Source organism: Osmerus mordax, chromosome 16 (assembly GCF_038355195.1).
Source record: "Osmerus mordax isolate fOsmMor3 chromosome 16, fOsmMor3.pri, whole genome shotgun sequence".
NCBI classification, from domain to species: Eukaryota; Metazoa; Chordata; class Actinopteri; order Osmeriformes; family Osmeridae; genus Osmerus; species Osmerus mordax.
This window is the reverse complement of record NC_090065.1, coordinates 12,646,165-12,661,424: the sequence shown is the minus strand read 5'-3', so window position 1 is coordinate 12,661,424 and position 15,260 is coordinate 12,646,165. Positions and strand designations below refer to the sequence as shown.

The following is a 15,260-nucleotide window of genomic DNA, read 5'->3' as shown; positions in this document are numbered from 1 at the left end:
TTCAATGGTGGTGGACCAATTTCGGTCGATCGGAACCCCGCGCGGAATAGACTCCAGCACATTGTCAATATTGCACACGCGCGTGTTCCATGGACACATTCCAGATCGCTCATGTAAAGGTGCGGAAGACTTGTGCAATTGATTTTTTCTACTGTTTTACCAAATTATAACCAACAATATGTATCATTTGTAAGACTAAAAGGCCGTTGTATTCTGGTAAGTGCCGATTTCTTTAATAAATGAATTGCACATAGTTTTATAATAGTAAAAAAAAAACTGCAGACGTGAGAATGTTTGCGCGATAGCCTACTGTTAAGACATTTTTATGGATTTCCTATTATAACTTTTTGACTTTATACGGTCATTTTGAATTCAGTTTCAAAGAATTGTATTTGCAGGTGGTTGAATTGTTGTGGTTATACAGAGTTAAAGTAATTTTGTCTGTTCAATACGCTACAGTGTGACTGCATGTAACCCAAGCCTACTGAGGCATTTGGTTTATGAAAACAGCTGGATCAGCACCAGTTTGTCTCCATTAGCTTCAAGCAGTGGAAGAGAAATAAATTCATGTTCAGTCATGTTCACATGAACAGTACATTATGAAGTAAATTTGATATTTTTAATTATGTAATGTTGGAAGTCCATTGCTTATCAAAGCAGGGTAGTAGACAGGGTTTTTGTGACCAGTTATCTGACTACACCCAGTCAAGCCAAGGTTGCCTGTTGACTAGTACAGTAAGAATCCATAACTTTCCAAAGGATTCGCTATGAAAGGACAAAGGTCTGCACTGAGTATTATTCACTACAAACAGAACTCTAAACTGCAGTGGTTCAGAAACACACTTGCTTGTAGTTGAGGGGGATGTTACAGTAAAATGGCAGGGAACAATGTTGACAGCTAATGCTAAAATTGGTAGAATTCAGCATAGGTAGCAAGATATTCAATAAATATAATATTTTAATTAAACCTGAAAAGACCAGACAGTCTTATGCTTTACACACTGTAAGACACTCTAAATACAGACTATAAGAAATGCATGACTAATTAAATGACCGAAACTATCTCTGAAAGGGAAAGAATGTGGAGAAGATCTCGGTCAGTAAGAGGAATGATGGGTAATTTACCAAAGCACAGGGAAGGGGGAGGGGGGGGGATACAAGGGTCATGTTTAGCACCAGGGAAGTTGTTCTCATAACACAGTTGTATTCCCTCTCCTGTATGGTAAGAACATCTTTAGTCTAGACAGGTGGACGCACACCCGTGGATGAAAATAAGGATCTGCTCAAACGACACTATTTACTGAAGTTAGTCTCAAATGCCTATCTTTAGCTTATCCTTTTCTTTTATTGCTCTTAGCCACTGACAGTTTAGGTCTTTCCAGTTGTATCCCCAGGGTAAACTCCTGACCTCCCTGCTTGACATGTGAGCTTTCGGGGTTATGCATTAAGTTAGTGTTGTTCTTGTTGCAACATCTTTATTGGCCCGACAGGGTTAATGTGTTCCTTAATGTGATAGCCTAACATACTGATTTGACGATGTTAACAAGCAAACAGGCCAACACTAACCCAAAAGTCTGTCAACATCTGTAAATTTTTGAAAGGCTGATTGTCACCTCCCGTTTTCAGTTTGGCCTTTTCATGATGTCTAACAGGATGGAGAACAAAGAGTTGAAGATCCTCAATCAGGGCACGGAAGATGAGATGGTGAGCCAACAGACCTTAAACCAACAATCTGAATTCTTCATGTTTTGCAACAACAACAAAAACTTCCCCATGGCTTTGAGTGTGGAATCACAGAGGCGATGGAGTATTCCCCTCGAGTGGAGTACAGAACTTTCAGTTCTAAGAGGTTTGCCTGGTCCTCGTGCGAGTTCAATTAGAAACTTGCAACAGGAGTACCTTACCTATAAACCTAAGCCCTTAACAGCGCAGCATCTTGGAGGTGTCCACACTCAGTCACAACACAGCACATTTCCCACTACTGACTAACCTGTGTCCATCATATCCTGTAGGAGGTGTGGGGGTACCGGCCGTGCCCCTGGAAGATGGTCTTGGTGGGGGTGGGGGCGCTGTGCTCGGGGGGGCTTCTGTTACTGCTGCTCTACTGGCTCCCTGAGTGGGGAGTCAAAGGGACCTGCACACACACGACTATCCGAGAGGCACACACACTCCTACTCCGGTCCACGGTAAGACAAAGCCCTCTCTCTGACTCGCCCTGCAGACAACCCCCTACGCACAAGAGATTTAATCCCAGGCTATAGGTCTAGAACACATGCAGTGGTAATCAGCCCGTTGATGATGTCATTGTTCTGGTGAAGGACGAGTTCAGGCGCTGGTTTCGGAGCACGGTGCGAGTGATGCTGTCTCCAGGAAGGAGGCCCTTTGACAACCTGGAACTCCCAAACGCTGCCCACGTCCCCAACGGTGACCGAGCCTACAGCGCCTCTCAGGAAGAGAGTCAGGAGAAAGACATCCATGGTCAGCATGTCCAGGTAACAGGCTGGCATGCTGTCCCTCTCCACAACAGAAGAAGCCATTCAGCAGCATGTGTATCAAGGGGACTGAACTCATACCCTGTCAAAGTGTTCTTTATTGAGCTCTGAATGTCCTCACTACATTGTTTCTCTCTGTTCTCTCTTTCTTTCTCTCAGATTCGCTACTTCACCCTCCACAGCACAAAATACTATTGGAATGATCTGACACAGAATTTTGAAGTGTATAAGTAAGAGTGCCATTATAAATAATCCAAATCCGAGTTAAATTTATGAAGTGTGCTTTGAATTGCTCGGACCACATTCCAAATCAAATTGCTCTTCATCAAGTGGATGTGAAAAGTATTTTGTGTGTGTATTGCTCGTCTAGAGGCTTGGAAGATATGAGGGTGAGCTGCTCCAGTATCCACTCTGACCACAGCTCGGGTATCAACAAACTGCTTCAGAACTACAGGTACACACACACACAGGCAGGCAGGCACATACTCCAGGTTACAAGTGGTGATATGCTAATTGCTTCCAACCACTTCCTTCTACTTTCTACAGGAGATTGTTTTTTGAGGTCAATGAAATTGCAGTGAGGGTACCCTCAGTGTTCAAGCTCTTGATAAAAGAGGTAGGTCGTATTTGCAATATCTTACATCCTTATCTTATGAAATATGTTTAATGAAAAGCATCCTTTGAGAGTGGATAGCCTGATTTGGGAAAGACGACATTGTAATAACGTCCTTTTTTAAACAGTTTTCTTATCCTCTCCCCAGGTGCTGAATCCCTTCTACATCTTCCAGCTCTTCAGTGTGATTCTGTGGAGCTCAGAGGAGTACTACTACTATGCAGCCGCCATTGTCTTCATGTCTGTCATCTCAATAGCCACCTCACTGTATACCGTCAAAAAGGTGGGTAGGCAGGCATCCAAACATGTTCACAGGACCAAGGTTGACCTTCTCAGCTGTTCCAGACGATTCATGTGTGATTCTTTTGCGTATTTGTCCGGATCCCAGCAATACGTGATGCTTCACGACATGGTGGCGTCCCACAGCGTCGTACGCGTCTCCGTGTGCAGAGGAAGCAAAGGTACATCACAGATCTGATAAGAGCGCTCATGCTAATCATTACCTACCGCATCACCGGTCAAATAAATATCCTTCTTCCTCCTTTACTCTGAGTCGGACATGTTCTGCTGGCCTACGATATACCGTCCGTTCTGCTAATGTGATGTGTCTGCATGAGGACATCGCTCTACACACATACTGTAACGGCCGGTTAGCGAAGACGGCGCCGTCTCAGCGGATGGAGATTCCAAATAAGAGCTGTGCTGGTGTTCTGTTGAACAGAGATCGAGGAGGCCATGTCCACAGACCTGGTCCCTGGTGATGTCATCGTCATCCCAACCAATGGGATGATCATGCCATGTGACGCAGTCCTGGTCCAAGGCACCTGCATCGTCAACGAGAGCATGCTCACAGGTGAGACACTCCAGATGGCCTCCCTTCCTGTACGCTGTGCAAACATCCTCGTGATATTATCATAGTGAGGCCTTGTATTTTCATATTGTATGTGCACGTGTGTGTGTGTCATCCATCTCCAGGAGAGAGTGTTCCTGTCACCAAGACCAGCCTGCCCAGCTCAGGGGACGAGGGAGCCTGCATCTACAACACAGAGGAGCATAAGAGACACACACTCTTCTGTGGCACACACATCATCCAGACACGCTTCTACACCGGAGAACTGGTCAAAGCAGTGGTGGTCAGGACAGGTAAGAGACGTGTGTGCGTGTGTGTGTGTTTGCATAAATCAGGTATCTGGGTCTTTCAGAAACCACAACAGTTCCAACCTTGTGTTTTTTCTCCCATGTCCTCTACGTAAGGCTTCAGCACAGAGAAGGGAATGCTAGTACGCTCCATCTTGTACCCCAAACCTACAGACTTCAAGCTGTACAGAGACGCCTACCTATTCCTGCTGTGTCTGGTGGGCGTGGCTTGCATCGGCTTTGTCTACACTGTCGTCCTGAGCATCATAAATAAGGTAAGTCTTCCCAACGGGTTTTCATTAGGTCTTGATTATTTGAGTCCTTTGCCTGTGGGCTGTATTCGGCTGGATAACGGAGGCGACCATTTTGCGTGTATTTGGTTGTGAGTCAGAAGTGTGGATGTATTCGTCTTCGCTTCTCAGGTTCCCGCCAAAACCATTGTGGTGGAGTCTCTGGACATCATCACCATCACCGTGCCCCCAGCTCTGCCAGCAGCCATGACAGCTGGTATAGTCTACGCCCAGCGCCGCCTGAAGAACGCCGGCATCTTCTGCATCAGTCCCCAGAGGATCAACATGTGCGGGCAGCTTAACCTGGTCTGCTTCGACAAGGTAACAGCATGAGTGTGTGTGTGTTGTCTCCACCGCACCGCTTTCTCACCTAAGCTAAACATACATGTCTTTGCAACGTTTGTTCCCTGTTTTTGGCCGTTAGAATCTGGGCAAGTTCAGTGTAAACCTTCAGGTGTATGGTTTTGAAGGGACGTGTGGTGTTGCAGTGATTGTCTCGTCTCCACACACAGACGGGCACGCTCACTGAGGACGGCCTGGACCTCTGGGGGATTCAGACTGTTGAAGAGGGCAGGTGAGAGGGACACGGTGCCCCCTAATGAGGCCCTCATCATGCCTCTTTCTTTCTCACTCGCTCACTCTCTCTCTCTCTTGCTCTCATTCTTTCTTTCTTTCTCATTCTCTCTGTATTTGTTTATTTTTCTCCCCCACCTCTAGCTTCTCGCCTCCAGAAGACGACCCTGCCAAAGAAGGCCTGGTCAAGACTGCGTTCGTGGCCGGCATGGCCTGCTGCCACTCTCTGACCAAGATCGAAGGAGAGCTCTCCGGAGATCCGCTGGACCTCAAGATGTTCAACGCCACCGGCTGGGTCAGTCTCAGTCCGCCTGTCTCAGTCATGTCACGCGGAGACATGGGGACCTTCTCCTACTGGCACGACAGGCTGACTTGCATTCAGTCGAGCACACTGCGTCCCTCTGGACTCCAGGCAGTTTGTTGCGTCGCACTGCCACATGCGCAGACTGTCGCCTAGGAAACCTCTTCTTTGTGCGTGTAGCATGTCTGGAAAGCCTGCCAAGGGACCGTGTTAATTGAAGGAGCCATGTTTTAACGTCAGTGTGTTTGGAACATTTAGATCCTGGAGGAGCCCACTGAGGAGGAGACTGCCCTCCACAATCCCATAATGCCCACTGTGGTACGGCCGCCCAAGCAGGGCGCCCCCGGGGCCAGCCAGAGTGCCAGCCCGTCCCAGAACATGGTACAGCTTTCACACACCGCTCACACTGCTGTCCGGCCGAGCCATCTGTTGCTCGTACCGTCAACCGTCTGAATAGAGCATGCATGTCCTGTTGTCGTGAAGGATGAAATCCAATCCTCTTTGTCTTTGTTGCTTTTCAGGAGCTCTCTGAGCTGACGGTAGGTGAACTGTTGTCACATCTACATTTCAGTTCCTTGTTGTACCTCAATATTGGAATGTGATTGGGGAAGGGAGAGCAATACAGCCCTATCACTGATGTCATTCATGTGACTTGAGTAGATCATTGATGAGTTCCAAACAAGGAGAGATTGGGGGGGAAAGGGGAGAATGGAGGTGTTTTAAAGGAGACATTTACATTTAGCAGATGCTCTTATCCAGAGCGACTTACAGTAAGTACAGGGACATTCCCCCCGAGGCAAGTAGGGTGAAGTGCCTTGCCCAGAGACCCAACATAATTTGTCACAGCTGAAATCGAACCGGAAACCTTCTGATTAATAGCCCGATTCCCTAACCGCTCAGCCATCTGACCCCCAGACATTGCCCCTCGTGACAGATGGACATGGTGGTTGACCCTGTAGAATCTCTCTCCTCTTGCAGGCGTACGAGATCGGCATCGTGCGCCAGTTCCCGTTCTCCTCGGCCCTGCAGAGGATGAGCGTGGTGGTGCGCAGGCTGGGGGAGAAGCGCATGGATGTCTACCTCAAGGGGGCGCCAGAGGTTGTAGCCAGCCTCTGTAAACAGGACACAGGTCAGAATGGATACACCCTACATAGATGCCAGCTGCATAACAGCAGCCTTCAATTGCTTCCCTTCTCTGCAGCATATTTAATGGCATATTATCTTGAGGAATGGATTTCTTCATGAAATTCCAAATAAATAACAATAATAATTCCAAATGTTAAAGAATCATGTTATTTCTCGCCCTAGTGCCGGAAAGCTTCACAGAGACTCTGGAGTCCTACACCAGACAGGGGTTTAGGGTCATCGCCTTGGCACATCGCCAGCTGGAGGCCAAGTTATCCTGGCACAAAGTCCAGAGCCTGAACAGGTGTGGGGAATCTAACCCGCTGTGGACATGGAGTTACCGGTCTCGAGCATATACCCCCAGCGGAGGCGGAAGTAACCATTTTGTTTGTTTTGTTTTTGTTGTTGTTCCTGCCAGGGACCTGATAGAGAACAACATGGAGTTCCTGGGCCTCATCATCATGCAGAACAAGCTGAAGGAGGAGACGGCCGGGGTTTTGGAGGAGCTGCGGCAAGCTAACATCCGCATGGTGATGGTCACAGGTGCTTTGCACACACGCTGTCCACACCACACTGTCTTGTGTTCACTGTCAGGTGTGCAGTTCACAGGTTGTTTGATGTATTTTTATGAGGAGAACAATAGATCGAACTGTTCTCTCATGGTCAGACCCCCCCCCCCCCCCCCACCCCCGGTTCTCGCTTTCTTTCACCCTTTCTCTCTCTCTCTCTCTCTCTCTCTCTCTCTCTCTCTGTCTCTCTCTCTCTCTCTCTCTCTGTCTCTCTGTCTCTCTGTCTCTGTCTCTTTTTTTTCATTCCTTCCGTCCCGCTCTAGGTGATAATATGCTGACAGCCGTGTCGGTGGCCAGAGACTGTGGGATGATAGCCCCTCACGAGAGGGTGATCATAGCGGCTGCAGCGCCCCCCAGAGACACCCAGCCTGCCAGGATCAGCTGGCAGTACACCGACGACTGCGAGCAGCTCACCCACAAAGACAGCCAGGTAGGTGACAAGATTCAGCATACTGAGGCTTGTCTGTCATTCTCCTCATATCATATCATAGTGGAGTCAGGTGGCTGAGCGGTTAGGGAATCGGGCTAGTTATCTGAAGGTTGCCATTTCGATTCCCAGCCGTGCCAAATGGCGTTGTGTCCTTGGGCAAGGCACTTTACCCTACTTGCCTCGGGGGAATGTCCCTGTACTTACTGTGAGTCGCTCTGGATAAGAGCGTCTGCTAAATGACAATGTAAAAAAATAAAAAATCCCACACGAGTGGTCATCGGTCTCCTCTTCCTCCCAGCCGGTGGACATCAGTCTGGAGGAACATGCTTACAGCGAGCAGCCCAGGCAGCGCTTCCATTTTGCCATGAGCGGACGGTCCTTCGCTGTCATCACCGAGTACTTCCCTGACCTGCTCCAGAAGGTACTGCCACCGCCCAACACCCTCAAGCTTTGCTCTCGGGAGAAAATAAATGTACCGAAGTACTGCTCTATTGCACTTTAGTTTTTACACTGGCTGTGGCAACCCAGTATCATGCCTTCTTGTGCTCGTAGAGACAACAGCACAATTGTACGACCCTTTCCATGCTACATAGAAAAGAATTGAACCCATGCATTTTAAAAGGGAACATTTCTCGCTCTTCTTTGGCTTTTTAGCAAACCAAACCATTTACCACAGGATTGTCGAACAATCATGCACCAATTTCTTTTTTTACATGTAGAACAAAAAACATTGGACAATCATGCTCCGGGACACAATTAAATAGATAAACATGGTTTGTGTCTATGAGCATGAAAGAAGCTTGATACTGGGTGGATGTGTAGGTGTGTAATTCCCTGTGTGTCCACTTGGGGGCTGTGCTGTAGCTGCTCCTGCACACCACAGTGTTTGCCCGCATGGCCCCCGACCAGAAGACTCAACTGGTGGAAGTTCTACAAAGTCTGGAGTAAGTCTCCCTATACCGATAAACTCACGTACAACATATATGGACTCTCAATGGACACTGGTACATTTGGGTTCTTCAAAGAGAACACTGTTAGTGATTATCAGCAGATATATAAGTAAGCCAGCACTCCGTTCTGTCCATAGCTATACCGTGGGGATGTGTGGTGATGGTGCCAATGACTGTGGTGTGAGTATACGTCTGTCAGTGTGTGTCGTTCTTGTCCGTCGCATCGTCCATTGTATACTTCCTATCTTGACCGACCCTTTAAATAACGTGCTCTCTCTTTCTCTGCTCCCCCCCTCCCTCAGGCCCTGAAGAGAGCTCACAGTGGAATCTCCCTGTCAGAGCTGGAGGCATCGGTGGCCTCCCCCTTCACCTCCTCCACCTCCAACATCTCCTGCGTGCCCAACCTCATCAGGTAGACCCCCCCCCCCCCCATCACCTCCAACATGGAGATTTCCACACACAGAAAAAGAACATGCATTTGAAACGTTTCCTACACATGAAATCCTCATTCAAAGGTGCCATGTACTACGACGGATTTGGAGATGAATGGTGATCCTCGTTTGTTCCTCCACAGGGAGGGCCGAGCAGCTCTCATCACCTCGTTCTGTGTGTTTAAGTTCATGGCTCTGTACAGTATGATCCAGTACATTAGCGTCACCCTCCTCTACTCGGTGAGTTCTGTTCCCAGCCCTGCCAGGTCTGTTGGTCTCGAGTCGACCAGCTGGGTCCGGGTAAAAACGTCTCCCTCTTCCTCTTAGGTCCTCAGCAACTTGGGAGACTTCCAGTTCCTCTTCATCGATGTCGCCATCATTCTGATCATTGCCTTTACAAGTAAATCCTGTCTCCTAATGCGGTGTCATGAGTGATTACTGCCACACAGCCATGGTCACAGAGATTAATACCGATCTGTGTGTGTGTGTGTGTGTGTGTGCGTGCGTGTGTGTGCCCAGTGAGTCTGAACCCGGCATGGAAGGAGTTGGTGTCTCGTCGTCCTCCGTCCAGCCTGATCTCTGGGCCGCTGCTGTTCTCGGTGCTGACCCAGATCCTCACCTGCCTGGCCTTCCAGGTGCTGGCCTTCCTCTGGGTCCGGGGCCAGAGCTGGTACGAGGTCTGGACGCCCCTCTCAGAGTGAGTATCCTCCGCCCTCAGCTGTGGAGGTAGGAGAGAGTAGACGAAGGAGGTGAGGAGAGACCTCGAGGAGACATTCTGAAGGGAGGTGGATCCACATCAGAGGGAGAGACACATGTTTGGGTGTGTATTAAGGATAATTTGATGGTTGATCCCTCTCTCAATCGTCTCCTCAACAGTGCTTGCAATGTGTCCAGCAATAATCTCTCCCATGGCCCCAACATCACGTTGCCCCACGACCACAAGAACATCAGGAACTACGAGAACACCACACTCTTCTACGTCTCCTCCTTCCAGTACTTGACTGTGGCCATCATCTTCTCCAAGGGCAAGCCTTTCAGACAACCGAGCTACAAAAACTGTGAGCTCCTCCAAACATTCAGTCAAGTTCCTCAGCCCAGTACTTTTCCGTATGCAGTCATGTGACCGTCCATTGACCCTTGACCCCTCAGGGCCGTTCATGCTGTCCTGTCTGGGTCTGTACATCTTTCTCTGCCTCATCATGTTATATCCCGTTCCTGCCATCGACAACTTCCTGGAGGTGCGTGATCTGAAATGGCTAAAGCTGATGATGTCATGGGGGGGGGGGGATGTGTGACCAATGTCGTGTCTCAGACGCAGTTAAGTAACAAGTCCTCATCCCATTGCTGTCTCTCCCCTTAGATTGTGTGTGTTCCTCATGCATGGCGCATGACAGTGGTGGTCATTGTCATTTTGAATACAGCTGTGTCTTTCCTGTTGGAGGTATGTCACAGGGAGATCTGTCTGAAATGGGCAATATGTACAGGTGCATTTAGACTTTTCTGTGTGAGCTTCTTTTTTTATCCACTGTACCAACAATTCTCCCTTGCTTTGAGTGATCATGCATGAAGAAATTTGAGATCAAACCGCTCAGATCTATTTAAAACAGCCAATGACAAAGAATCAATTCAAAATAGGCATTGAATCCATTTGATTCATGTGTGTTTGTTGACGGCTACTTTTCGCTCTGAGTGATATTCCTTGTTTTTGCGGGTCACCTGATCACCCTCGCCACTATGTATGATTAGCAGCAATCTTGTTTCACTCCCCCCTCCCCCTCCCCCCCGCTGAAATTTCCTGTAGACCTTGGTCCTTGACATCATCTTATGGAGGCTGGTGTTCAGCCGTGACAAGCTGGGGGGCAGCCATGACATGGCCTCTGCCACTCGCTCACCTCAGGTTGGAAAGCTTCTCACTCTTTCTCCCTCTTCTTCTCTTTCAGCGTTTATATGTTTACTTTTGTTTCTCTTCACTGTCGGTTGCCGCTTTTCTGAGCGAGCGTTGCGTTGAAAGCCTTGCTATAAACTAAGATCCCTTCCTTCTGCCTTGTTGCGCTCCACCTTCCTCTGTGTTGTGTTGCACTGCGAGGTATGACGCGTTAACAGATGAGCTTCGCTTTGTTTACTTCCTGGTTCGTTCATCATCATCATTGCGGTGAACATTACATACATTTATTGCACAGTCTGTATGAATGGAGCAAAAAGAACCAAGCACAGCAAACTAAATGAACCACATTTCTGTGTAGGATTTCTGAATTACTGTCTCGTGTGTGTGTGTTATTTGAACCCAGTCGAGCAACGACCGGTGGGGCTCGGCGATCCTCTCCTGGCTGTTTTGTCGGAAGAAGACCCCGAGAGCTCGCTACATGCACCTGACCCAAGAACTGCAGGACCATCCTGACTGGCCCCCCAAGCCCTCCACACTCACCTATGCCCCCAGCGCCCCCCACATCTCCGTCAGCCTGTGAGGCACAGCCAGTCCTTGTGCCGTAAAATGGTATTGTTCCTCCTACATCAACATACCAAGACAGGGATCTGATATTCCTTTGTACAATATAGAACTCAAAGGTCATCATATAGAATTGTTTTTGCATCCATCTAGTTCCTCCCCCACTCTGATCCAGGGTTGTATAGTGTGAGCTGAACATCCAATAACCTAACTAGAATCTTCCACACCGTGAACTAATGCAGCGTCTCCAAATCAGCACCTGATCTAGAACCACAAGCAAGTGACTTAGTCCATAAGAGTCCTTTCCGCCAGTAACACCCTACCACATAGTGACTGTCCAGCGAGCCCCACAAGACCAGCAAGCTCCACCACTCTGACCTCTCAGCCCTCACTGAACCATCACCGCGCCTCACCCCACCACAACTGTGACTACTGAAGCATTCCTAGAGGGAAGCAGTTCAGCCCGCTGCTCGCCGACTGCCTTCTGAGCCAACCAGGAGCGAGAGGCACACAAGCACCAGAGGAAGCTGGCTCTCGTTCCTGCTGGATCCCGTCAATGGTATTTACGTCTTAAGGACCCCGGGGTATTCTACTAACTCTTCCTGACTTGTTTTGATTGCTGCTAATGAAATATCAATAAAGAAAGGGAAGGTCTGTTGTGACGATATTGACCGGGGAAGCAGTGGGATGGATATCTGTCGACACACAACAGAATGATGCCTTTTGTAAGACTTAGTTTTTAATTGTCAGCGGTACTACTGCATTTGATATGGCCTTCCGATGCATTAATAATATGTTGCTGTATCTCTCAGTCAGAATTTTTTACACTTTCTGATTATTGTAATTCTTCCTGTGGAAGATAGAGGTACAAGAGAAACCCTTGAAAAACGTGAACACTGGTGCCTTGTGCTTGTGTGTGTGTCTGTGTGTGTGTGTGTGTGTGTGTGTCTGTGTGTGTGTGTGTGAGAGAGAGGGAGGGAGAAAGAAAGAATCCAGTATTTTTCCATGTCCTTTATTTGAATTATCTTCTGTTTAAATGCTCTGAGTATCCAACAAATTGACCAACACATTAATTATTACTGATTCCTTAATGTTAATCATATCATTCAACATTGTAATGCATTGCATGTGATAGAACTGCAGCTTTTATCAAAGGGAATCATTTGTAAATGTAGAAAATGTATGATTGTGTTTTGTATTCTTTTAAAGTAACTGATCATTAACACCCAAACTTTATATAACATTTGTACACATTACTTTGTTTAAAATGTATTTATCAATTGCTTTGTCTGGCAGGAGTTTTGGTCAAATGATATGAACCTATTTTATAACATGTTATTTTAACAAAGTGTAATACCCCCTGAACCACCAACTAAATTAAACCTTACATTTTTAACATTATTAGTATTCCCTTTCTACTCTGAGGTAAACTCACTGAACAGTGATTTGGGGAAAACATCCTTCGTATTTGGTCTGTGGAGAAAAGAGCATTCTCAGATTCCCAAGACAGTCATTACATTTCCAGATATAATCTGGATATTAAGGCAGTCCTGCCTGCTTCATGGGGGGCTGACCTCGGTCACACTTTTTCAGCCTCAGTCTTACTGATCAATTATGAGCTCCCCCAGCCTCCTCGCGGCCTGGCATATGGGCGCTTTAAAGCGCGAGAGTGGAGGAGAATGAGGGGTATCATTTCATGTGGAGATCAGGGCCCATGGCTGTGAATGGGTGGATTTAGGGGGACCCTGAATAAGAGAGGGGGTTCCAGGCTATGCCAGTGAATGGAATTTCCCTGAGATCAGGGAAGAGGAGCCTGTTTGAGAATATTCATGATCAGGATGAGGAGGCGTCATGAATTGATGTGTGGATCCTACTTGTGTTGGATGATCTTTTTGGTAAATAGTGATATATTGGAATGGGGGACCTCTTGCTTTGGATCCATGTTTGCAATGTCCTTACCAGATAGTGTTGCCTCTCGCGGCAATATGGGTTGGTTGTTGTCTTTTCCTGGATTCCTTTTGTATCCGTAAAGTAACAGATGGAGAGAATGAACGTAAAGGCCCAAACAAACAGGCTTTATTTCTCACAGTTAGTTGATCATCAAGAAAAGCTCTTTTCAAGCTTGTGCTGGTTATTCGGGCTATTCTGACCGATCTGGTCTCCATCGGGTTTCTTTAAAAAAAAAAGTTGTCCAGGACCTAAGCTTTTTTGTTATGTGAATACTTCCCTCTCTCCGTCTCTCTGTCCTCACAGACTCCGACCTTTGGGCCTGCTTGTTGAATAGCTTGTAGGATTTGGAAAAAAAGATTGGGGGGACTGTTTTATGTAAACACATTTAGGAAATACACTGCCTTCTTGTAACAGGGCTCCCAGTGGCACCTTAGCGCACAGCCCATCATCAGCGTTAGTGAGTCATCCACAGCTCCTCCACAGGATCTGTGAGACACTCATAAGACCATCTCCTTGATTAATAGTCTGGCCACAAGGCCAACCCGATGCTCACTTACGGTTCCACCCATTGTACAGATGACACAAAGACGCCCATGTCTGGTAAAAGGCCTGCGACGGTCTGTACCCAGGCAGAAGGAGACAAAGCCTGCCTCCTCCCTCCTGTCCCCTTAGCATGGCTTCTTCCCTCATCCTTTATGGCCTCCCCTGTCTTCCTCCGTTATCAGGGGGATAGGGCTGAATGGGCTCTGTGGTTGGTCAATAAATTCAGTGATTCAGGGGGTGGACAGTTGCAGCCGTGTTAGCGTTTGTTCGCAGGCTTGTCGGAGGGATGGGCCCCGCCCCAGGCCTTATTGTGTCCGCCGGTCCCTCGACAGGTTAGAAGTCAATGGAGAGCCTTGTGTGGAGGCGGCCGGGGCAGGGATGGGGCCGCCTCTCACACGGCATTCACATAAGGGGGAGGACAGGCTCAGATCGCAGGGGACACTTGTTAGTGTGGGGCCACACAGCAATGTAGACCTGACCCCCCACCCTCTCCCCAAGGGGCTCATGTAAGATTCAGCTTTTACTCTACCAGTGGTTAAGGCCCGAGCTGTACTGAGGTAAGGTGATCTGCACTTAGGGGCCAGGAAAGACCGCAGTACATAATAGTTCCGCAGTGTATCTTACACTCAAAGTGTAGCCATCAGGGTCACAATAAAATGAGGTCAGATCTTGATTTGACAACCAATTGCACTAAACTAAGCCAATGTTTACTTGAATCAGAACTCGGATCAAGTACTAAAACTTTTTCCACTGAATTTTAAACTAGAATTTTGTACATTTACCCAAAATTCTATTCAACGACATTAAGTTCTTCTTACATTGATGGACAGATATAACTCTCTAGGCCTATAAGGCCGTGAGAACAACTTACGAAGACGTTGTCTTTCCCTTGGCTTGATGCTGCACATGGGAACAAACAGCCGAGCTGAAGCACTGGAGAAGAACGAGAGGAGAAAGAGGCATACATGTGGAAACTGACAAACAGACCAGGGTTTTAGGAGACAGAGCGCTGACAGCAAAAGCCTGTCGGGGGACTCAGGGACTGTTGGACTTAAAGGCATGACTGAGGCCTAACTGTCATGAGAAGATGAGAGTTTCCATGACCACCCAGGAGCCACACAGCAAGCATGTGAGCAGGGGAGGCCTTGGGGGCCGGGGCCGGAGCCAGGGCTGGGGGATCACATGCACTAACCAGGGATTATGTGCATAAGTGATGAGCACTAAGCCGGCAGGTGAAGGAGGGAGGCCCTGGGACAAGGACCACAGCATCCCTCAGGACAGCTTCCCCCAAGAGAGCGCTGTGAGGCTGAGCTACTGTGTGAAGGGGGCTCAGTCAGAGGTCCTCGAGTGCTGAAAGGGCAGCCCCCGAGGATGCTTTCACTGGGTAAGTGGCCAAAATAGGGGTCTTGT

The 15,260-nt window shown here is 48.0% G+C and overlaps 1 protein-coding gene across 1 annotated transcript; it reads left to right on the top strand.

Annotated features, from left to right (window-relative positions):
- The first annotated feature begins 208 nt into the window (after positions 1–208).
- Positions 209–12,734, top strand: LOC136958620 (polyamine-transporting ATPase 13A3-like). The gene is made up of 33 exons (XM_067252655.1): positions 209–216; positions 1,627–1,704; positions 2,013–2,186; positions 2,319–2,492; positions 2,652–2,722; positions 2,863–2,946; positions 3,039–3,108; positions 3,254–3,388; positions 3,494–3,566; positions 3,827–3,958; positions 4,081–4,248; positions 4,360–4,517; positions 4,665–4,853; positions 5,045–5,106; positions 5,250–5,400; positions 5,665–5,787; positions 5,928–5,945; positions 6,385–6,535; positions 6,715–6,835; positions 6,950–7,074; positions 7,364–7,530; positions 7,829–7,951; positions 8,395–8,474; positions 8,618–8,660; positions 8,783–8,892; positions 9,055–9,151; positions 9,239–9,311; positions 9,431–9,608; positions 9,788–9,969; positions 10,061–10,149; positions 10,272–10,352; positions 10,713–10,808; positions 11,200–12,734. Exons 2-33 carry the CDS (start codon positions 1,639–1,641, stop codon positions 11,374–11,376), a joined length of 3,741 nt encoding a protein of 1,246 aa, XP_067108756.1. The 5' UTR covers positions 209–216; positions 1,627–1,638; the 3' UTR covers positions 11,377–12,734.
- The last annotated feature ends 2,526 nt before the right edge of the window (positions 12,735–15,260 follow it).